The sequence below is a fragment of the Xyrauchen texanus genome, chromosome 39, assembly GCF_025860055.1.
Source record: "Xyrauchen texanus isolate HMW12.3.18 chromosome 39, RBS_HiC_50CHRs, whole genome shotgun sequence".
NCBI lineage: Eukaryota > Metazoa > Chordata > Actinopteri > Cypriniformes > Catostomidae > Xyrauchen > Xyrauchen texanus.
The window spans coordinates 15,686,259-15,709,553 of record NC_068314.1 but is presented as its reverse complement, the minus strand read 5'-3'; the positions used below and the strand labels follow the sequence as shown (position 1 = coordinate 15,709,553).

Below are 23,295 nucleotides of genomic sequence, written 5' to 3'. Positions count from 1 at the left end.
CTTAAATTTTCTTTAATCAAAGGGGAGGCGACACTATCAAGAGTTCTAGAGATGACTGTATTTATGTTTTTTGTTATTTCATCAAGTTCTTCTAGGCTTTGGGGTTTACTGAGTGTATGAGATAGATCTGGAAGATTATTATTGAAGCTATCATTAGTGAAAGAATAGTTCTACCTGAACGATAGCATGGTGTAGATTGTGTAAAATTAGTTGATCGCAGCATACAAGAGACAAGGTAATGATCCGAGTTGTCCTTGCTCAGCGGCAGAATTTTTATATTATCAACATCAATTCCATATGACAGAATTAAATCTAGCGTATGATTATGGCGATGAGTTGGTCCTGTTACATTTTGTCTGACTCCAAGAGACTTGAGAATATCGATAAATGCTAATCCCAATGTGTCATTTTCATTATCTACAACAATTAAAGCTCTATCTACAGTAACTACAAGATATGATAAATAATTTGCAAATTCACCAAGGAAATCAGAATAAGGCCCAGGTGATCTATATACAATAGCAACGGTAAAAATCAACAGAGTTTTTATTTATATTTGACTGTTACGATCCCTGGTTGTCTGCCCCGTGTTTTCCGTGATCTTTCTCTGATGTTCGCTCCCATGCCTGTCTTCCTGTGTTCATTCCAGCCGTGTATTCCCAGTTCCAGTGTTTTCGTGTTTTAGATTCAGTTTCCCCCCGTGGATGTTTCATTTGTTCCAGTTTTGTCTTGTTTACACTTTTATTAAATAATGGAACAAATGAAACATCCACGGGGGGAAACTGAAACTAAAACACGAAAACACTGGAACTGGGAATACACGGCTGGAATGAACATGGGAAGACAGGCATGGGAGCGAACATCAGAGCACGGGAAACATCAGCGACATCACAACAGTTGAGGCAACAAACGACAGGGTAATGGAGGAACAAACAGGCCTAAATACACAGACACATGATTATACAAATGACAAACAGGTGCGAACAATGTCATAGTGATGAAGACCGGGAAACGTGGTGACGGTAACACAGAAAACACGGGGCAGACAACCAGCGATCGTAACACTGACGGTGTCACATTAAGCGGTATTAGTTCAAAAGACTTAAATTTATATCCTGTCCTATGAGTAACACCAAAAACTTCACTGGAAATTGTAACAACACCTCCTCCTCAACCCTTCTGACGAGGCTCATGTTTATAACAACAACCTGGGAGAGTAGATTTATTTAAACTAATATATTCATCCGATTTAAGCAAGGTTTCAGTCAAACAGAGCGCATCCAAACTGTGATCTGTTATAATTTCATTTACAATTAGTGCTTTGGTAGAAAGAGATGTAATGTTTAGTAGCCTCATCTTTATATTATGTTTATCTTAAATTTTTTTGTTTGTTCAAGTTTGACCTTAATAAAATTTTCTCCAAATGATTTAGTGAGGATTTGGTGGTTCAGGGAACAGACATAGTCTCTATATGATATCTAGGTGATACAGTCTCTATGTGTTGTAGTTTATGTGACCTGTGTGATGTCTCAAGGCAGCTAGCAGACGTTCGGATGAACCAGTTTGTCTACTTCCTGACCTGGGCCCCAGTTAGTCAAATATTATCATTATTAAGACTATGAGCCAAATTACTAGAGAGGAGAGGGCACCTTCCCTGAAGGAATGGAGTCTGTCTCTGTTTAGTAGGTCAGGTCTACCCCTAAAACTCTTCCAATTGTCTGTATATCCTATTCTATTCTCCAGGGTCAATAGCTGGAAACTTGTTTTTCAGCTTATCAGAGTAGCTTCTTTAACCACTCCTTTCAGTGTTCATTATTCGGTGTGTTCCTGGCCTGACTGTACAAGATTTTATCCCCACTTCTGTAAGCATCCTCTTTTGCCTGATCAAGTTGCCTAAATTTAGCTGTAAACCATGGTTTGTCATTGTTTTATGTTAAATAAGAACTAGTAGGAATGCACATGTCCTAACAGAAACTTATATATGTTGTCACAGTATCTGTGAGCTCATTCAGATTGGTGTCTGCAGCCTCATATACACTCCAATCAGTGCAGTCAAAACAGGCTTGTAGTTCCAGCTCTGCTTCAGTAGTCCATTTGTTTACAGTATTTACTACATGTTTAGCTGATTTTAGTTTATGCCTGTAGGTTGGAAGAAGATGAACCAGACAGTGATCACAGAGTCCCAAAGCTGCTCAAGGGTCTGAGCGATATGCATCCTTTATTGTTTTGTAGCAATGATCCAGTATGTTTCTGTCTTTGTTGGGGCATGAAATGAGCTCTCTGTATTTTGGCAGTTCACGGATGAGGTTAGCTTTATTAAAATCTCTCAGAATAATAATAAGTGAGTCGGGGTATTGTTGTTCCATGTCTTTGATCTGATCAGCCAGCTGTTGCAAAGCTCCATTCATGCACACATGTGGAAGAATGTAAACACTCACCAGAATAAACAAGGAAAATCATGCAGTGTGTAGAAAGGCTTACAGTTGATACAGAGCGCTTCCAGATTTGGACAGCACGTATTCTTTAACATTGTTACATCTGTACACCAACTTTCATTGATGTAAAAGCATGTTCCACCCTGTTAACTTTGCAATGCAATCCACTCTGAACAGCTGAAAGCCCAACAGATGTAGCACGCTGTCCGGAATGTCTTCACTCAGCTAGGTTTCTGTGAAGCACAAGGCAGCAGAGTTTGAAAAGTCCTTGTTTGTACGGGTGAGGAGATGTAGTTCGTCTGTTTTGTTAGGGAGAAAGCGGAGATTCGCTAGATGAATACTCGGCAGCGCTGTTCGAAAGCCACGCTGACTGAGCTTGACCAGCTTTCTGGCTCACTTCCTTCACATCTCAATGTGCACTTGAACATCACAGCTGCGCCTCTGACTAAAATGTCCAGCAAAGCATCCGAATAGTCCAAAACCTTGAAAAGATTTTTTGGTATGTGCTGCCGAATGTTCAGCATTTCATTCTTTGTAAAACTGATTGGAAGAAAAAAATACTAAACACAGGACAAACAAATAAAAACAACAAAAGAGCTGGAGAACTCCATACCGAGGCTGCCATCCACGGCACCATCTTGATATGAACACCATATTGTAATGTATAACAATTAAAACACATGTGACAACTTGCCCTAATAAAAGTGTAGTAAAAACTTGGCCACACATGACATTCATGAAAAACAACCTTGTCCTGAGACTTTTCGGGTAAATTCTTCATCATATACAGTAGTTGACATTAGCCTGAATAGTGTGGTTTTATGTTAACCAAAAAAGTAAACACAACAAAAATATGATGATATTGGATTTTTTTTTGTTCAGAATTACTCTTTGATGTACCAAATGTCCCCACAAGGATTGTAAAACCTGAGATCACCTACGTTGTGGGGCACAACCAGTAGTCTCCATGAGGGAAATTGTTTATTAAACATACTAAACGATGTTTTATTTTTTTGAAAATGTAAATATGCAAAGAGGTTTCTGTGGGGGTTAGGTTTAGGGGTAAAGTTAGTGTTAGGGGAAAGAAATTGTCGTTAGATCGGTATAAAATCCATAAAAAGCAGGGAAGTCTATGGAGATCCCCACAATGATATAAAAACAAGTTAATGTGTGTGTGTGTGCACGCGTGCATGTGTGTGTGTGTTTGTGTCTGTCATCATAGTCAAGTAAAATTTATTTGTATAGCGCTTTTCACAACAGCCGTTGTTTCAAAGCAGCTGAAAAATGAAGTTATGCTATAACAGAAAATGTATGAATATAATGCCAATATTAGTTATTTATGTTTAGAACTGTTAGTGGTTATAATTAGTTAACTAAGTGTTGTGGGTCATCGATTAAAACAAAAGGATTTTGTATGAACTATAAGTTTTAGTGTTAATATCCTTGAAGTCATCCCAAATTAACTGAGGATGTACACGTAGATGCATTGTCCTTTGATGTCCTTTGGCGGATGAAGGCTATTGTTAGTTGTTAATTCATTTTCTATGTAGTTTTAAGAGAGGTTTGTCTCTCCTTTGACCAAGTTGATATTGGTATCATTCAGTGAGGAGCTTTGCAGTCTTGCTGGAAGCTTATGGGTGGTAATACTGGTGAACTCCATCCTGAGCCCATGCTTCAGACAGTGGCTCATGAAGAATCCCCTGTGTTTGAGTTTGCATCAATTCATCCTCTGTAAAGTCTGTTTTAGTAGACTGAAGTGAATCCTGTATGGCACATGCTGCAGTTGGTCATCAGCACTCAGCGAAATAGTGTGACACATAGTGCTGTTGGTGCCATTTTTATACCACTTGAATACATGTGTTCCATGATATATACAGTACAGTCTATTAGATACTTGGGGGTATCATACAATTGATGTTTCTGCCTAATGAATAAATGTAAATTTATTAAAATTTTAACTGTCAAACTAACAAATAACGAAATAATAATAATAATAATAATAATAATAATAATAATAATTATTATTATTATTATTATTATATATTTCTAAACGAGTAAACAAGGAAATTGGTGTTTATTATAAAATAATAATATTTTTATTTTGTAATTTCTTTTCTACGGCACATTATTGCAAGGTGGTCAGGTGGTTAAAGTTTCAAGCATTCATTTTCACCGAAAATGTTACATTTTAATAGTCTGTCTGTATAGTTTGGGGTTTTTAATATGATCTACATCTCCTATGTGATGTAATCTGTAATTTGGAATTAAGCAAATGTGACTTAAGACAATGTGGCTTTGTGTTTGCAATGCATGATATTTAAATGAACCACATTCCTTACGGTCTCAGTTTGCTTGCAAACCGTCCTCATACCCCTGAAACGAACCAAGTGCGACAACACTGGTTATTTTTTGCATAGCATCCTTAATGCCTGATTTGTCCTCATATTTTACCCATTAACCATTTGTGTTTTGCAGAAACAGTGTAAAGGGCAGCGTCTCTTGGATCTGGTGTGCGAACATCTAAACCTGTTGGAGAAGGACTACTTTGGTTTGATCTTCAGTGATTCTGACAGCCAAAAGGTCAGAGAGCCACTTTAACGGCAACTGCCGCCTGAAATGTAACGTATTCTGAATAGTTCTGTGCATTGTGAAACAAAGCTTTTGTTCCCATGTTCAGTTTGAGACCCGCAGGTGGCAAAGGTAATTGTTGTGGAGAAGGAAGCAATTTTAGTAATTATGCCATTGCCTGGGACTTGCTTTTCTGGGTGGCTTCCAATAGTGCTGTCAGGTATGCTGGGTTTGAGTTAGTTACTGACATGAGCAAAACGGTTATAGTTTAATACAGTCTTCTCTAAAGTGCACAGCCAAGTTTTTTTTGTTAGCTATTTATGAATGTATTATGAAACATACTTTTCACTGGAAATCCGATTACCTGAAATGCAATACTGCATTGATATACTACATACCACCTAATAACCACTATTTGAGTAATTGAGTTAAAATCTTTTATAGAATCAAGTTTGGTTGATTTTTCTTTTTATTTCTTAATAGAACATATTATATAATCAAAATCTTGAGTCATAACTCTATCAAGAATGAATCACACATTTTTATTGTTGCCTGTCTACCAAAGTATCTTAATGTAGACTATATTGTCATCTATAATTTATTGCGACTCATAATTTTTTTTATGTTTAACACCATCCCACTGTCAATTATCTTTAATTTTCCAGCTTTTGTCAAACATGTCTGCTGAATTTGAACTCAGCTTTAACGATTTATATGCAATTTCCTTGGACTCACATGATATGTAATTTTGATGGCATTTGGGGGAAAAAAAAACACTTACACTTAACCCTTGTGCATTAATTAAAAAAAGTTACACATAGGTTCATTATGGACAAAAATGGCCATGTCCAAAAACTGTCATAAAAATATCATAGATTTATAGTTTTTTCCACTTTCACTGACATAATTTTTTTAACCAGCATCAGCTCTAATCATAATGACCAAACATTCATTCATTTTTAGAATTTTAACCCTTTAAACACTGGTTTGTTTACATAATGCCACTGTTGTTTTTTTAGGAACAAATTAAAAATAGTAATTATTTTCAATTTAATAGATGCTAAGCAGATTTTTTTTTTGTTTGATTATTAGAGCCTCGGATATGTCAATGATTAACAACAACATTCATTTTGATGCTTTCATATTTTTTATGCAGTATCAGATTTAAAAAAAAGCTACCACTTAGGTCCATAATGGACAAAAATGGCTATGTCAAAAAAGTGTCATAAAATATTATAGAATAATATTTTTTTCTACTTTCACTGACTTATATTTTAACCAGCATCAGTTCTAATCATAATTACCAAACATTCATTTATTTTCAGAATTTTAACACTTTAAACGCCGGTTTGTTTACATAATGCCACTGTTGTTTTTTATAAAAAATATAATAATTATAATTATTTTCAGATTAATAAATGCTAAACAGAATTTTTTTTATTTTTATTATTAGAGCCTCAGACACATACAAACCACACTCTGAAATCCATACCAACACACTCACACAATTATATATTCATAATGTATCTAATTGGCTCTATAATATGCATAAGCCAAAAACAGCAGAAAACAACAACAAAAGCGATGATATGCCAAACCTGAAAAAATGGCACGATCTGGTAAAAAATATTTAAAATGTAAATGTTGAAGCCTTGCCAACATAATGAAAGCATGTTAAACAAGATTGCATAATTTTATAGTTAAATGGCACTGGGATTAAAAATCGCCGTTTTAATGGGTTTCAATGTGCCATTTTTGTCCAAAACGACGCTAAGAGGGAGTATTTTGTGTAACTAGTGCAAAAAATATATTTTTAAAGAAAATAGGGTGAAATATTAAAATTCCAATAAACATTCACACCTGTGGAAAATTTTATGCAGTTAGCATTAACACAGACAAAGTTATCAAAAAAACAAAACTGAAAAAGCCAAAAATGTCCACAAGGATGCACAAGGGTTAAACACTATAGATAAATGGGAAGCAGACACTTCTTTTCCTAGTAAATTTATCATAAGGAGAGAATAGGATGTGTTGATAATGAAGTGCTCTTTTCTTTTGTCAAACATTATGCACATATTCCAGATAATTGATACTCATTCTGCATTAAATTGGTTTGCATGTTGATGAGTGAGCACAGCTCTTATCTGCTCTCTGTTCAAAGTAATTGTGTTCAGGTTAAAAAGCACATTCAGTTGAAGTGTGCTTCCAAACACTTGGCTCCGAACACCCATAAAGACTTGACCATTGATAACAGTTAATTAAAAATATAGTTCACCCAAAAATTAAAATTCTGTTATTTTTTTACAGTTGTTCCAAATCCTGTATTTTCTTTCCTGTGAGACAAAATTTTGAAGAATCTTTAAGCAACTCTTTTCCATACAGCAACAGTTCACCGTCTGTCGCTCACTTCGACGTTGTGTTGAAGAAGCGACACTAGGGGTATGTCTTGAGAGCCTCGCACATCTCTGAACTTGAGAAAAGGCCAATGAGAAATTGGCAGACAGAATTTTCATGTCCCGCCCCCGGACATTTGAGTTTAAAGGGAGGGAAATGCATCTGTTCATTCAGAAATGTTCTTCGAAGCAGACCGGTTATGTGATTAGCGAGCTGCGATTCACAATTCTGTTCACTTCATCTCTAAGAGTGTATGCTGTTGGATCTACAGCACATATCAGCGGCTTTCTCCTCTGCATGGCAGTGCAGCTTTGCCCCTGGGAACTTCGACAGCACTTTCTAAAAGGGAATATTGTAAAAGAGTTTAATTCTCTAAAAGAGCAATACACAGTGGCGTTGAACGTCCTTTTCAGGACGCGTCTTTATAAAGATGCCCTTCCGCCCCTGTGTAGTTCCTGGATGCGGTCGAGTTCTCTCCGCTCCTGACGGTCACAGGCGCAGCCTTGTGTGTCTGGGCCACAATCACACCGAGGAAGCGTTTGTGGATGTTCGTGTTATCACTGCGAGAACCTTACCAAGGCAACGTTGCGGTCACGGCTTTCCTTCCTAAAAAGGAAGGCCACTCCAGCCACCCCCTGCATCGCTCCTTCTTCCTACGGGATTGAGGACAACCCGGCTGGCGATGGAGGTGATTTGGGGATAACAGCGGGCTCGGGCCCGCCCCCCGACAGGCTCGTTGACTTCCGCACGGGCTCGGGCTGACAGCGGCTCGCCTCACGGCCAGTCTGCCTATCCTCTTGAGCCCCCCGAGCTTGATGATGAGCTCGCCGCTGCATCGGAGAGTGTTCCGGCATCTGATGCGGAAGACTCGATTGGGCTGCCACCCTCGGGTCAGCACGCCCAGTCAGAGGCTGACGCCCAGATAGCCGACATGCTTGCCCAAGCTGCCGTCAGCGTGAGGTATGTCCGGGGGCGGGACATGCAAATTCTATCTTCCAATTTCTCATTGGCCTTTTCTCAACTTCAGAGATGCGCGAGGCTCTCAAGAGAGACACCTAGTGTCGCTTCTTCGACACAACGTCTCGTTCCCTCCATCAGGGAACGGAGGTAACAACAGTAAACTAGACGTTTGTAGTGACTACAGCTAAAAACATCATAAAAGGTCTCGTGGGACTGTATCATGTTAACTGTTGTCCAGTTATCATCGGGTATTTTATGTTTTTAATTCAGTTTTGTGTAGAAATGTCCTAATTTTCATTTCAGCCAGGACCACTTCCGTCAAATAAATACTTTGACTTTAAATACTGTTCTTTTTTTCTGAAAGTGAAACTTGGTACAGCTTTACTGTTTATCAGGTTGGTTATTCGGTATTTCAGTTGGTCTACTTAAAGAATGGTATATTGTAAACCCTGTACATTCAGCATACTGCTGCAGTAGTATGAGTAGTATGTAAGTATGCTATTCCGAATATAGCAATAGCCTTTGTTTTTATTCTTTTTGTATCAAATTAAGATTGCCAAGATTAAGGACAAGCTTTCATCTTCTGCGCTTCTATTTCTTGGGTACGAGATGGCCTTATGTTGCAAATTAAGTTTATGCAGATGTACTACAGATTGCATTGATCTCCTCTGATCTTCCAAAATGCCCTAATACTGAGCATCTCATTTAGATTTATTGCCATGGTGGGGAGACAGATGCTGAGATTTGATTACATCTCCTTATGCTGGAAACAGCAGCACCTTGCCGTCTCTCAATTGATACATATGGAGGGACAAGGAGAGTGTCCGTGCACTGAGAGTGATATTAAGAGGTTGTCAAAGGCAGCAAAGTACAGATATTTCATATAGCTCACATATCTGTATGTTTTTTTTATGTTGTGTATTGCAGAACTGGTTGGACCCTTCCAAGGATATCAAAAAACAGATGAGAAGTGAGTGAATCATTAACACACATTTTCTTAAACTATTCTGAGTTCAGAACAATTTAAGCTCAATCTACAGCAGTTATGTCAACATAACAAATAATGCATTAACATTATTTTATTGTGATAAAATTGCTTAAGCTTTTCTGTGTAAAGTTATATCTAGTTTTACCACTTTGTTGCTTTGAAAACTTAATGCCAGAGACCCAAAAACGCTAAAATGACTGTAAAAACAACAGTTTTAACAACTGTACAGATTAAAGAATACACAAATTTGAACAGCATAATTAATGTACTGTAAGTGCTTTAATAAAATTAGAATATTCACATTTCTGCCTTTAAACCCTCATACAATTGGCCCCATTCACTTCCATTGTATAACTAAATTGCCTTTACACACTGACAACAAGATACATTAATTGATACAGTAATTAAGATACAGTCAATATAATGCCAGCTAAGTTGATCCTTTAATTCAGAATATCTGCTGTTTCTCTGATGAGAGACTGTGAACAGTAACTCAAGTCCATTAAAGAGTCACCCTCTCACTGACCTTCGCTTTTATGGGCCAGAGGCAGGGCACACTAAAGCACTAAAGATCTGCTCCCCATGAGAAATATTTTTTACTGTTTACAGTATTAGTCAGACCCTCTGCAAGCATAAGCAATTCACTGAATTGTTGTGGCTCTTTCTCACTTTGTGTGCATGTGTGTGTGTTCACAGCTTCTCCTTTGCATTTAACCTTTGCTGTGAAGTTCTATCCACCGGACCCCTCGCAGCTTATGGAAGACATTACCAGGTGACAAAAGGACCATACAGCAGTTTAACACTTCTACACAGTATTGCCCTAAAGGAATAGTTCTTCCAAAAATAAAAAAATAAAAAGATAGTCTCAAAATGTTGTCTTTCTATCCCCGTATTATTTTAATTCTTCTGTGAGACAAAAAAGGCAGAATCTCCAAGCTTCTGTTTTCCTTACAAGGAAAGCTGATGGTGATTTATACTCCAAAAATAAAATCCACTTTAATCATGCATTATAATTTTTTTTAACAGTTTACTTTTTAAAGTTAATCAAAATAATATATATATCTATATATATATATATATATATATATATATATATATATATATATATATATATATATATATATATATATATTATATTAAATATAAAATAACCTAAAAATTGTACTGTAGTCATCCATTCTGTATATTAACAAACCCTCACACATCGGCACACACAAGCAAATATGAACATTAATGCATTTAAGTACAATAAAACTGATTACAAATGTATTTTTAATCTGAAAATAACTGTACTTCTCTAACTTAAATTAAACTAGAAATTAGTGTGGTACCACACATATTCACAAAGTCGGTTCACACAGTAACACATATCACATGCTGCTCTGTGACTCCGCCCTTCTACAAGAATTATGAACAAACATGTAACTTCTTTTTGTGTTCAGGGTTGGCATAAAAATTCCCATTTTATATTCCTAGAGCTTCTTAAATGAGTTTCTCTGAGTCATAGATTTTCTATGAGGCATATTTTTTTTATTTCATAACGAGACATTCTTCAGTCTTGTCAGTCTTCACCTGAAACCTATGCCATTGCATATGATAGCTTTGTTTGAGGAAAAGATCAACATTTCAAAAGTCACTGTTCACTTAAAATCTTCACCTCTGCTGCAGCTCTGAAATCTTATTCTCCATTTTACATATTCAAATTGCCGTCATTTGAAACAAACCACATGAGTTGTGTGGACTTCTTTTATTGTGCTTTTATTGAGGTTGTGACCATGAACTATTGTTCTATTAAAAAGAGATACATTAATTTATGTCTTCAAAAATAAATAAATTAATAAATATAACAGTATACAGGTTAAGAATGTAATCAGGATAATTTTTGGGTGAACCATTTCTATAGCACTTGTACATAGGCTTCAGCTTATTTGTTATATGCTGCAAATAGTCAAGTAGAGTGTGTTATAGAACGCAGTATGCAACAATAAGCTTTTTAAACTGTAGTATGGTACATTGTTTCATTATGTTTTCTAATTTCATAACCAAGAGCCATCTAGTTCTCATCTAATAAATACATGTTGATTTTTAGTAAGGGATAATGTACAGTTAACTGGTTATCATTGCAAAATAAATCCCTATAGGGGTTTATTTTGTGATAACAACTGTCTGACTGTACATCATCCAGCTTATTACACTGCTTCTAACCAAAAAAAGAAATACATGGTCATAAAATATGTATTTGTGTTTAAATTATATGTGAGAATAAAGAAAAAGCTGAACAGTTTGCCTCAGAGTTCTGTTGGTGTTTATTTTGTAATTAATGTCCATCTGACTGCTCATAATGCAGCTTATTACAAGACTACTTGCCAAATAAATTAATAAATGCTCATGAAATTGATTTGCGAAGAAATTATCTTATTCGTTACTTGTAGAGATTAAAAAAGTGATCCGAGAAGCAGGAAAGATGACTCGTTATAACCAGTTAACCTGTCTGATACATGGATATGCGGTTGTTACTCAGATATATCACACCACTAGATGGCACCATTGACCAATCAGAATCGAGTATTCCAGAGAGCTGTGTAATAATGTTTTTTTTTTTTTGTCTGAACTCTCTTGAGTTCACTCAAATAATAAATAATTTAACATTGCTTCTGGTCTATTCATCATTCAAGTGCATTTCGTTGTTTGATTAAGTATTCTATACATTGTGCTTTGGTTGTATATTACACACTTTGGCAGATGTAGCAGTCCTTTCGGATATTCCATTCAGAACATTTGCAAACCTTGCCAAATTTACATGGTTGTATTTTGTTCTTAGTATGGTACAGACATTATTGAATATAGACCTAACCTTTAGAACTTCTGGCATTACGTAAAGGTCTAGCGTTAAACCTGACTATCAGAATCACATAAAATGCTTACATGAGATTTGATATAGTCTCTTTATTCTTTGTTCCAGGTACTACCTGTGTCTGCAGCTGCGAAATGACATCCTCTCTGGCCGACTGCCCTGTTCTTTTGTCACGCACGCTCTGCTGGGCTCCTACACTGTGCAGGCGGAGCTGGGCGACTACGACCAAGAGGACCACGGCTCAGACTATATTAGTGACTTCAGCTTTGCCCCAAACCAGACCCGTGAGCTAGAGGAGAGGGTGATGGAGCTACACAAGACTTACAGGTCAGAAAGAGATAATTTAGCCTTGGGCTAACCCTAAAGTTTTTTTTTACAGGGTTCCCACGTTCATGAGAATCATGTATATCAGCTAGAAATCGCAGTTACTATATCTTGGAATGCTCATTACATGCTTATTTCTGTAGCTCAAATGGTAGATCATGGCACAAACAATGTTATGGGTATTATTCCTCGGCAACATACAAAATTGAAAATATTACCTAAAACTTTTTAAACTTTTATTTAGCTGCTGTGCAAGCTCTGGTATCTGCTTCAGAAAAGATTATTAAATTAATTTAGTAAATGTATCCAGTGCTTTTTATGAATTGTGATAAAACACATGTTGACATATACCACCTTACTGTTCAGCATCTGTCATTGATGTTTTTTTTCTGAAAGTAGTGAATCATACACCATACATTCATTTCATAGTATTTGGTACAGTGAGTGCCTTTTTTTTTGTTCCAATGTGCCTTCTTTAATTTATTCCTCCAATTATCATTATTTTGTGAAACATTTTACCCAAAAAATAAATAATGTTTACATTGTTGAAATGTTGAGGAAGCCATCCTTTGCATTCTTATGAAAAAGTAGTTTAAGGAATATTTCATACAAAATTAAAAATTCTCTCATCATTTACTCACTTTTATGCCATCCCACATGTGTTTGACTTTCTTTCTTTAAGAATAATTTATCAGCTCCTTTGCTACATACAATGCAAGTAAATGGGTGCCAACATTTTGAAGCTAAAAAATAAAATAAAATAAGTCAGCATAAAAGTAATCCAAAAGACCCCACTGGTTAAATCAATGTCTTCAGAAGCGATATTATAGGTGTGGGTGAGAAACAGATCACATTTACATTCTTCTTGTGTTTTTGGTGATTGACATTCTTCATGCATATCGCCCTCTACTGGGCAGGAAGAAGAATTTCAAGCATAAAAAAATAAAAAATTACTTAAATATGGCAGAGTCTATCTGCACTAAGTGCAATTATTGACAGATGCTATTTTCACCAAATGTAAAAAGCAACAATAAGCATCTTCTTTGCACTAAGTGATAGATGCTATTTGTTCTCTAGTGCAAATAGTGGCATGCATGTTACATTTATATAGCATTTTTTCTGACACACAGTGAACAGGGGACTCTCCTCAACCACCACCACCAGTGTGCAGCATCCACCTGGATGATGCAACTGCAGCCATAGTGCACCAGTACACTCACCAGCTATTGGTGGAGAGGAGAGAGTAGATTTATAGAGCCAATTTGTGGATGGGGATTATTAGGAGGCTGTGATTGAGAAGAACCAATGGAGGGAATTTAGCCAGGAGGGGTTACACCCCTCTTCTTTACAAGATGTGCTCTAGGATTGTTCCCAGGGTGAGCAACCTTAGTTTTCCCCAGGAAGTCTCCTATCAAGGTAGAGCTGAGAGCTAGAATTCCAAGAATCCGCAAAGCTGTCATTGCTGCACGTGGAGGATTTTTTTTTTATGAGAAGTATTTGAAGTAATTAAATTAAATTTAACACATTTTTTTCCCCAAATTGTATAGTAATTTTTCACATTATTAATGTTCTCACTATACATTATGAATATATATATATAAACAATGAGGGTTTATGAAAGAATGTATGGATTGATGACAAACAGCATAAACTATTTAGCTATTTTCACTAAAGTATTTCATTATAAGAAGACAAACTGCTCCACAAGAAACTCAAATCTGTGATTTCTTTTTAAATTGGTTAATTTGCACAATCCATACAAATGAAATGATTCACCAGAATAAATCATACTTTCTAATGCTACATATGAGAGAGAAGACAGTTTGATTATTTCCTCAGCTCAGTCTATTGTAGGACTGCATACTCAATATAATATAACATAAAAGCAGCAGCATTTTTGCTACACTGCTACTTGTTGAAAAAAATTGCTTGTTAATGGCTACACATTTTGAAAACCAAACTATTGTCAAACTGTTGAAGTGAGTTGCATTGCTACTTTTTTGTTAGTTTCTTTCAACACTATACAGCTGTAATAATGGTATATTCTATCCTGTTTCTCAGGGGAATGACACCTGCAGAGGCAGAAGTGAACTTCCTGGAGAATGCTAAGAAACTCTCCATGTATGGAGTCGACCTGCATCATGCTAAGGTACATCAAAATCACCAGGATAAAGGTACAATCTGTAACTATTGTTATGGATGCTACAACAGCAAGTTGTGTGTCACAACAAATATGCATTTATATGTGTGTATTTAGACCTGCAATTGCTTAAAGGAGAAATTATTTCTCCTTTCCCAGCATAGGAAGTGTTGTTCCCCTTTGACTTGCAATTTATGGATATATTCAAGTGATATCTCCATCAGTATATCTTTGTTTCTTAATCAGAAGAAAGAAAGTCATATGACTATGAGAAAGAGTGTGTAAATGTAGATTTTTGGATTAACAATTCCTTTAATATGTCAGATTGGAGCAGTGTTTGGGATGCTTAATTGAAAACAGTCATTATTTTTGCAAATGTATTTCTTGCACCAGTGGCAAAGAAATTTCACTTCACCTTTGAACGTTCAGGCTTTTCAAAGTTCCTGAGTTTTTTGTGCAGTGATAGTGGTGTTTTTTTGCTGACCAAGCTTTTAGTAACCACCCACAGTATAAAAAGATACTGGCAGTGAGTTATTACCCTTCTGTGCCTTTAAAATATTATTCTGCACTTTTTTCTTCTCTTCCTGGGGCAGGATTCAGAAGGGACAGATATCATGCTGGGTGTGAGTGCCAATGGTCTATTGATTTACCGTGACAGGCTTAGGATCAACCGCTTTGCCTGGCCAAAGATTCTCAAGATCTCCTACAAAAGGAGCAATTTCTACATCAAGATACGCCCTGGAGAGGTAAACACAGCTTTTAGATGATCTAAGTGCTGAGACGTGGAAAATCACCAACAATGGCTTAATAGTGGAAATAATTTGGAGAAAAAAAATCTTCCAGAGAAAGTCCTCACTTCAGAATCTTGCTCAGTTTCACACATGAGGAAAAGAGTATTTGAAATGAAAGCAGTTGTAAATTGGCTGGTAAAAGAATAGTTCACCAAAAATTTTTGTTCCAATCACATATTACTCTTCAGTGGAACATAAAATGAAATGGTAGGCAGGATGTTCACTCTTCCCTTTTTTATATAATGAACATGGATGGGGACCAGGGAAAGTCGTGGTCACCATTCAATTTCATTGCATGGAAAAAGGCAGCTTGGAAATTCTGCTAGATAACTCCTTTTCTGTTCCATGCAAGAAAGAATGGCATACATGTTTGGATTGACATGAGTAGGCAAATTATGTTCATTTTTGGGTGACTATCGCTTTAAGCCAATATTTGGCTACTAAGAGAGCTCAGTCACTTGCACACTCCTGTTTGGTCATCATTTGTGGCCCTGAGATTCACTAGATTTTAAGTAAATCACTTGATATGCTTGCCAATTGAACAGTCACTTAAATCTGAATGGAAAAGTTGGAAATGAATGGATAGCCAGAGGTCCTGGACCAGGGGTACTCAATAGGCAGAATCCGGTCTGGATCCGGACCAAAGGATAATTGTGCTAGTTATCTGACACCTAGCTAAGTGGTTGTGTACTTTTATCTGATTGTTATGTCTTTAATATTGTTGAGAGTTGGTTAGGTTTATGGTGGGGTTGGGAGCTTAATAATATCTAAAAATTCTGTAATGTAAATTTAAATTATTGTTACTAAATTTACCCTACCCCATCCCTAAACCTAACCAATTATCATCTATGTTAAACATGAAACCTCATTCATGATTTATATCATTCATAATTGGTTAGGTTCAGGAATGGGGTTGAGTTGGGTTAGGGGATCTAAATTAAGTGACATGATCGTGTAATATAACCACACTAATATCTAAGTATAACTAAACATATTGCGGTTAAACACATGCAATATCCGAAGATTGGCAGTGACGCCTTTAGTTATACTGCCCTCTGCGTGTGTCGGATACAGACTCAAGAGGGTGCTTTTGGCATCTGTACATTGATATGCTGGGCTCTTGCACAAGCGGCATTATTTGACGCCTCGGGAGTGAGAATGGGTTGGGCAAGTTATAAAAACTATTCAAAAAAAGATATATAATTTCCTAGCCATATAACTACTGACATCATGTAAGCTACATATTATTATCTGGATCTTTACTGGGAAGGAAAAGTAGAAACCAGACCTCTTGGAACTTGAATTGAGTACCCCTGTCCTAGACTCTGTAGAGTTCTACATTCTGATTGGTGGATCTCTCCCAGCCTGGCTATCCTGCAATTGAACACATGCCCTTGTGGGTCCACAGAGCAACTGGCTCAGTGGTCATCTTTCTACACAGGGAGTCAGTTGAGAGAGACACATAAAGAGCTCCTTCAACTTCACTGCTGCAGCTGTGGAAGTGCCCAGAATAGGAACCAAATGGACCAATATAGAGTGCTCAAATGCCAGGATCATGCTTACATCCTCTGTCTGAAAAATGGATGCTTTATTTCCCCCAAGAGAAGCTTAGGGCAGGAACCTCTCTCTAGGTCATTAGACTGGAGATGAAGCAAAAGATTAAGTATAATTAGATCCTTAGGCAGCTCAGAACTAACGCTGTTGCGAAAGCGAAGGTTTTCCTGAGCTTAATTTAGGAGTTGGTAATGGCTTATTTTATGCCTTATGAAGGGTATTTTTAGTTTATTTGGAACAGCATTTTTCCCTTGCCAAAAAGAACTGAAGTTTATTAGTCTGATCTGTTCTTCCTCTTGTTTTACACCACAGTACGAGCAGTTTGAGAGCACCATTGGCTTCAAGCTCCCCAACCACAGATCTGCTAAGAGACTATGGAAGGTCTGCATCGAACACCACACCTTTTTCAGGTGAACTAGATGGACCAGTTTAATTTTTCTTTTCTGAATTTGTGTTCATAGTAGTCTGTTTCATAGTCTGATGAAGGGTTGTCACGATACCACAATTTCAGTAGTCGGTACCAGTACCAGTAAAATTTCATGATTCTCAATATCAATTTCGATACCACAGCAAAAATGGATACTATGCTACACTTTTCTTTTGCCTATTTAAAAAGTTAAATATCCATTTAAATAATAAATTAAAACAACTGCATGTTTCATTCAAGTGTTTTTCAATTGAGTAAACATTATTTACATTTTTATTTATTTATTTATTTATTTTATTTACATTTGTTTATTTGGCCCTATGAAACATTATATTTTATCCCCAAATCTGGTATTTTCCTTTTTTTTTTGTATTTACATTTGAACTTCAGCATTGAAATGGTGTCTAATCAAATTAATTCATAAAATTATAAATGGATAGTTCACCCAAAAATGAAAATTCTCTCATTATTTACTCACCCTCATGATAACCCAGGTGTGTCCATCTTCACCAGAACCCATTTGGAGAAAAACTGAAAAATGTCTTGGCTCAGTATGTCTTTAAAATGCAAGTGAATGGAGATTTCTCTTTTGAAGCTCCACAAATTACAGACAGTCAGCAGCGTAAATGAATGAATGTCTTCTAAAGTGACACGATCGCCTTTCGTGTGAAAAAGATAAATATTTAAGTACCTTTTTAACTATAAATCATGCGTCCGGTGAGCAGTGGTAAACGTGTGACGTAATCGCATTGACATTTGAAACATGTGAGAACTTACGCATGTGCATCACAGACAACAGCACTGTTTTCAAGTGAGAAGGAGAAATGCTGTACAGTATCTTGGTTGGTTTTGGTTAAGATCTGTATTGATCTGTTTCTTTACTCACAATGGTGCGTTTGTGTGCTCATCCTGGATGTCTCAACCAAGTGGGGAACATGAGACTACATCTGTGTCCATGGCAACATGAATACCTCACACAAGAGACCACTTGGACTCCACCCTCTCATGAAGTATAAAAGTAATTAAATATTTATATTTTTGGACTAAAAGTGATCATGTTGCTTTTGAAGACATTAACCGTTGGAGTCACATCGATGACGTTTATGTTGACTGTCTGTGATTTTTGGAGCTTCAAAAGAGAAATCTTCATTCCCTTGCATTTAAAGACCTACTGAGCTAAGACATTTTTCTGTTTTTCTTCAAATGTGTTCTGGTGAAGATAGAAAGTCATACACACATGGGATATCATGAGGGGAAAATAATGAGAGAAGTTTCTTTTTTGAACAATCCCTTTAATAAAATGAAAATAGAACAATTGCTTTTTAACACACCATTGCATTTTTGTTAATCAGATAAAGTGATTCTGTAAAGATCCTCAGAGTATAATCTAAAAATAAAACCATTGGTCTTATTTTTTGTCAAATAAAGTGCTGCACAACAGAGCATTACATTTATAAATAAAAACATTGATAAATGCATTTATTCAGTACAACAGCACTCTTGTTTGTGAGCTATTGCTTCAATATTATTATTTAAATTATTATTATTGTGAATATACATTACAGGGAATTTTACATTTTACTATACATTAACATTTTTCTGTCACAAGTTTAATCAAGCTCTTATTTTGGCATGAAGGCTTTTCAGTTTGTGTGTGTGGTTTTTTTTTTAAAGCTCCACGCAATTGGATATGTAGTAATTTAAATGGCCCAGTGTGATTATTAAAGCGTAAATGCTGCAATTTAATTATATAAACATGGTCTGCAGGCACTATGCACTTCTCAGTAAATAAGTGCTCTGTTTTGTCATCTGTTACAATATGCACAGCCTGCGTGATGCTCTTAATTTAATTGAGTGGCTTCACACATTCACTGTAAAGCTCACTGCACATGCAGACAGTATATTTATTTAATTAAATTGCATATTTTAAATAGATCAATTGCATTTTTATATGAGTGTTTGAAAGCAGTCTTGACATCATGTGTGTATCAAATTGAGTCTGTGGTCTGTACTACCAGTAGGATACTGCAGAAACATATCAGGTTACTTGACTGTAACCCTTGTTCTCTGAAAAAGTAGAACGAGACGCTGCGCTTGATTCAGCGCTTTGGGAACATCTCTTAGGAGTGACCAAACGTGAATATGTGGGCAACATGTCAATGAAATTGACTAGAACCTAGAAGCTTGTGATGATGACCCAAGAACGTGAGAGCCCGGAGTGGCATGAACATCCAAACTATAAAATCTTATGAATGTGTACAAAGAGGACTAGCCTGCCGCATTACAAACATGCTGCAGAGGGGAACCCCCCACCAAAGCTTTAGAAGAAGCGACCCCCCCTGGTAGAATGAGCCCTGATGCCTACTGGCGAAGCTTGACCGTATGCCTCATAGGCAAGGGCAATAGCGTCCCTCACCCAATGTGACATTGTCTGTTTTGTGGCGGCCGCACCCTTGTTACGGCCCCCTTGACAAACAAATAGTTGTCCTGACTTACGCCACCGGCAAGTACGGTGGACGTAGCGTCTGAAGAGCATGGACTAGACACAGTCTGAAAAGTTTCTCCTGAAACTTCGGCCTCAAGAGTGACCAGATGTACGGTCAATAAAGGAACCTTAGGCAGGTAGTTCCTGATTGAGGATGCAATATCGCTTTTGTCATTCCTGTGGCAAAGTCTAAGCAGGATGGCAAGATAGACAGAGCCTGCAAGTCCCCAATTCTTTTCATAGAAGTAATAGCCATAAGAAAAACCATCTTTAGTGTCAGGAGCTTGTCAGCCACTCTAGAGGTTCAAAGGGCTCTCAACCAGACCGTCAAGGACTATAGCTAAGTCCCATGAAGGGATCCTGGTTCTCACATAGAAATACTCTGTGGCAGCTTTCAAGCTGCCAGGTTCTCTGAAATGGGTACCAATTTTGATACTTCCCATTGAGGGGATGTCGGGTGTTCGCTGAAAACCGCTACCCCCTGAAACACCAGAGGCGGTGGTAATGGAGAGGTTTCATAGGGGTGTCTAGGAAGGAGCAGGTAGATATTTTGCGCACCCCATCAAGAGAGGGGCTACCCCACAAGTTTGGGCGCAAGACCATCAGGATTTCCTCTTTGGAAATAATGGTGTTGGGGTCTTGCTTTGGAGGCTGCTGAGGCGACGAAGCGATCCACAATCTTTACGAGGGTGAGCGCGACTCGCCACACTTTGTTTTTGAGACTCCCTTCTAGAAGGACTGGGGTGAGGCTGGGTGGCCGACAGCCCCTCCCGCTGAGTGCAGCGAGGAAGGAATTGCACAAAGGCTTCCTCGTGTTTTTTTGCCTCTTGAAACCTGTTGACGACCGTATTCACCGAATCGCCAAACAGGCCTGAAGGTGAGACCCGGGGTATCAAGTAGGAATACTCTGTCCTTATCCTTGATGCCCGAGAGGTTTAGCCACAGATGACTCTCTGTGCTGACAAAAGCAGCCAATGAACGGCTGACAGCGCGAGCCGCCTGCTTGATTGCACGGAGAGATAAATCTCTGGCTCGACGAAGCTCTGAGAATGCTCCCTTGACGATTGTACCACCCGCACTCAGGTCTTTCAAACAGATCAGCCTGGTGTGCCTGTAACACCGCAATGATGTGTAGCGCGGAACCAGCCTGACCTGCTGCTTGATAAGCTTTCCCCACAATCGTTGAGGTGGTTCTACATGGCTTTGTGGGGAGAGTTGATCTCTTCACTGATGCCGAACCAGGCGAGAGATAGCCTGTGTGCGTCTCCTCTAACTGAGGCATCAACGTATACACTCATGCCTTAGCACCCATGATAGTCGAATATATCGACGTTGAAGGTACAAAGATACAGGAAATATAATGTTTCCTCCATGAACGAGTTAACTTATCATGGAGTTCTTCAAAGAAGGGGAGAAAATAGTTCTGTTTTCCCTTCCCCTGACCAACAGACAGAAATCTGTCTTCTAGTTTTGACCGTTTGGGGATCTCTTGTTCGCATGACCAGTCTAGCTGTTATCTGGCCACCGCACGAGTAACCACCTCGAGTAATTCCTCAAGTGCTTTATCATTATGTGAGGAACATTCAGAGGCAACTCAATGTTGACAGACCCAAGAGATTCATCGTCCCTGGGCGGGGCGCGCTTGAGAACACACGAGGGACCAGCTGGATTTGGAGAGAGAGCGAGTGATAGGGACGGACCCGTCTATCGATCCTCAGCCAGATCCATACACGAGCCCCACGATGCAATGATGGGTGCTGGCTTTTGGAAGTAAGCGAGACGAGTGCGCAGCATCTTCACTGTGAACAGCTCACAATGCTCACACTCGCCTCGCTCCCTCAAACAAACAAAGCAAAACTGGTGTGTGTCTGATTCAGCCATAGGACGTAAGCATGGAAACACACACCGTTTGCTTTGTTGATCGCTTTTTTTCTTCCTTGTCTTTCCCACACTTGAATGATAGAAAGAAGACAGATTTCTGCACACTGCCTGATGAATCTAACTCCTATCAAAGAAAAACAGAGAGCTTGAGAAGCACAAACACAACACAGAGTGGTCTGAGACAAAAGACCTGACAATGCACCTGTGGCACATCTTTTTATAGCCCTGGTACTGGCGCATTCTGATGATGTCACCAACAGAGGCTATAAAGGTTCTAGTCAATTTCATTGACATGCTGCACACATATTCACAGCTGGTCAATACTAAAAGACATTCCTAAAGCACTGAATCAAGCACAGCTTGGCAGGGAACACTGCATTAATAAGATATTTTTTTTAATTTTAGTATCGACTTGGTACTGAAGTACCGGTACTTTTGACATCCTTTGTCTGATGCATATTGTTTACAAAACTGGAACGTACTTTTTTTACAAGACAAGCTAGACTCTGGTTGACTGACTCAACTTCCCAGAGTATGCACACCTTTTTTTTTTTTTGGTGAGTCCTCCTGAAAAAAAAGTCAGAGTTGATACAATGAACAGTTTTGAAAAATAACTAATCACTGGATTTTCCAGAGTTTGCCAGATTAGAGCATTATATCTGTGAAAGATATTAATTGTTTTGTTTGAAGCTTAGTTAAGTTTGAAAGTTAACTTGATATTCTTAAGCAGAACTATTACGCTTTGTTTTCTGAGTTCTTTCTGTGAATAACAGTTACCCTAAACAGCAGGAAAAACAAAACAAACTGGTTGGTTGCTTTACATGTCAGTCAGACATTCTCTTTCTGTCTAAGCAATAAGCTGCAATGTGGACCAGACCCTTTTATTCCAATTTTTGAACATTTTGCTTTAAATTTAGCTTTACCTTCTTTCAAATAATCTCAGTCCTTTGTGTCATGACATCCTTCCAATGTCCGATAGTCATGCTGCCCCATTTAAGTGTGTGAGAGCTTAGGTGTGAGTAACCTTGTTTGTAAGATCAAAGACCACTAATGCCATATCTTCCCTCGCTCCAGGTGTGGCGTGTCTTTCTAGGTGCTTGTCATTTTTTCATCCTATGTTCAGACTTGTGTCTCTGTGCTTATATTTAATGGTGCTTGCTTTATTCTAAACCCCAACCTCTAGGTATTAGCATGAGACATATTTCCGTTCCTATGTAGGAATGTTGCGTTGCTCAAATGGCTCCAGCTACTTATTTTCCCTCATCCATCACTTTAAGTTCCCTGTTTTCAAATATAATGTTTGATTTGATTACTGTGAGATACATTTTTGATTAGTCTACAACTAATGATTATTTTGATATTTAATTAATTATTGCAATTATTGCTTTGATAAATTATTTTATTAAATAATTGTATTTAAAAATATATATAAATGATTGTTTTGTATACAATGTGTACAAACGTTTAAAAGAAAAATGTTATAATATAAATTGA

General features: G+C 37.6%; 1 protein-coding gene across 4 annotated transcripts in view; it reads left to right on the top strand.

The window, feature by feature from the left end:
* LOC127632407 (protein 4.1-like) overlaps nt 1-23,295 on the top strand; it is a 148,265-nt gene that overhangs the window by 90,024 nt on the left and 34,946 nt on the right. For all 4 annotated transcript variants that reach the window (XM_052110979.1, XM_052110981.1, XM_052110980.1 and 1 more), the window contains exons 4-10: nt 4,911-5,015; nt 9,285-9,327; nt 10,042-10,117; nt 12,308-12,526; nt 14,585-14,672; nt 15,257-15,409; nt 17,321-17,418. In XM_052110979.1, the coding sequence (XP_051966939.1) occupies nt 4,911-5,015; nt 9,285-9,327; nt 10,042-10,117; nt 12,308-12,526; nt 14,585-14,672; nt 15,257-15,409; nt 17,321-17,418 (782 nt within the window). The remainder of the gene's footprint in view (nt 1-4,910; nt 5,016-9,284; nt 9,328-10,041; nt 10,118-12,307; nt 12,527-14,584; nt 14,673-15,256; nt 15,410-17,320; nt 17,419-23,295) is intronic.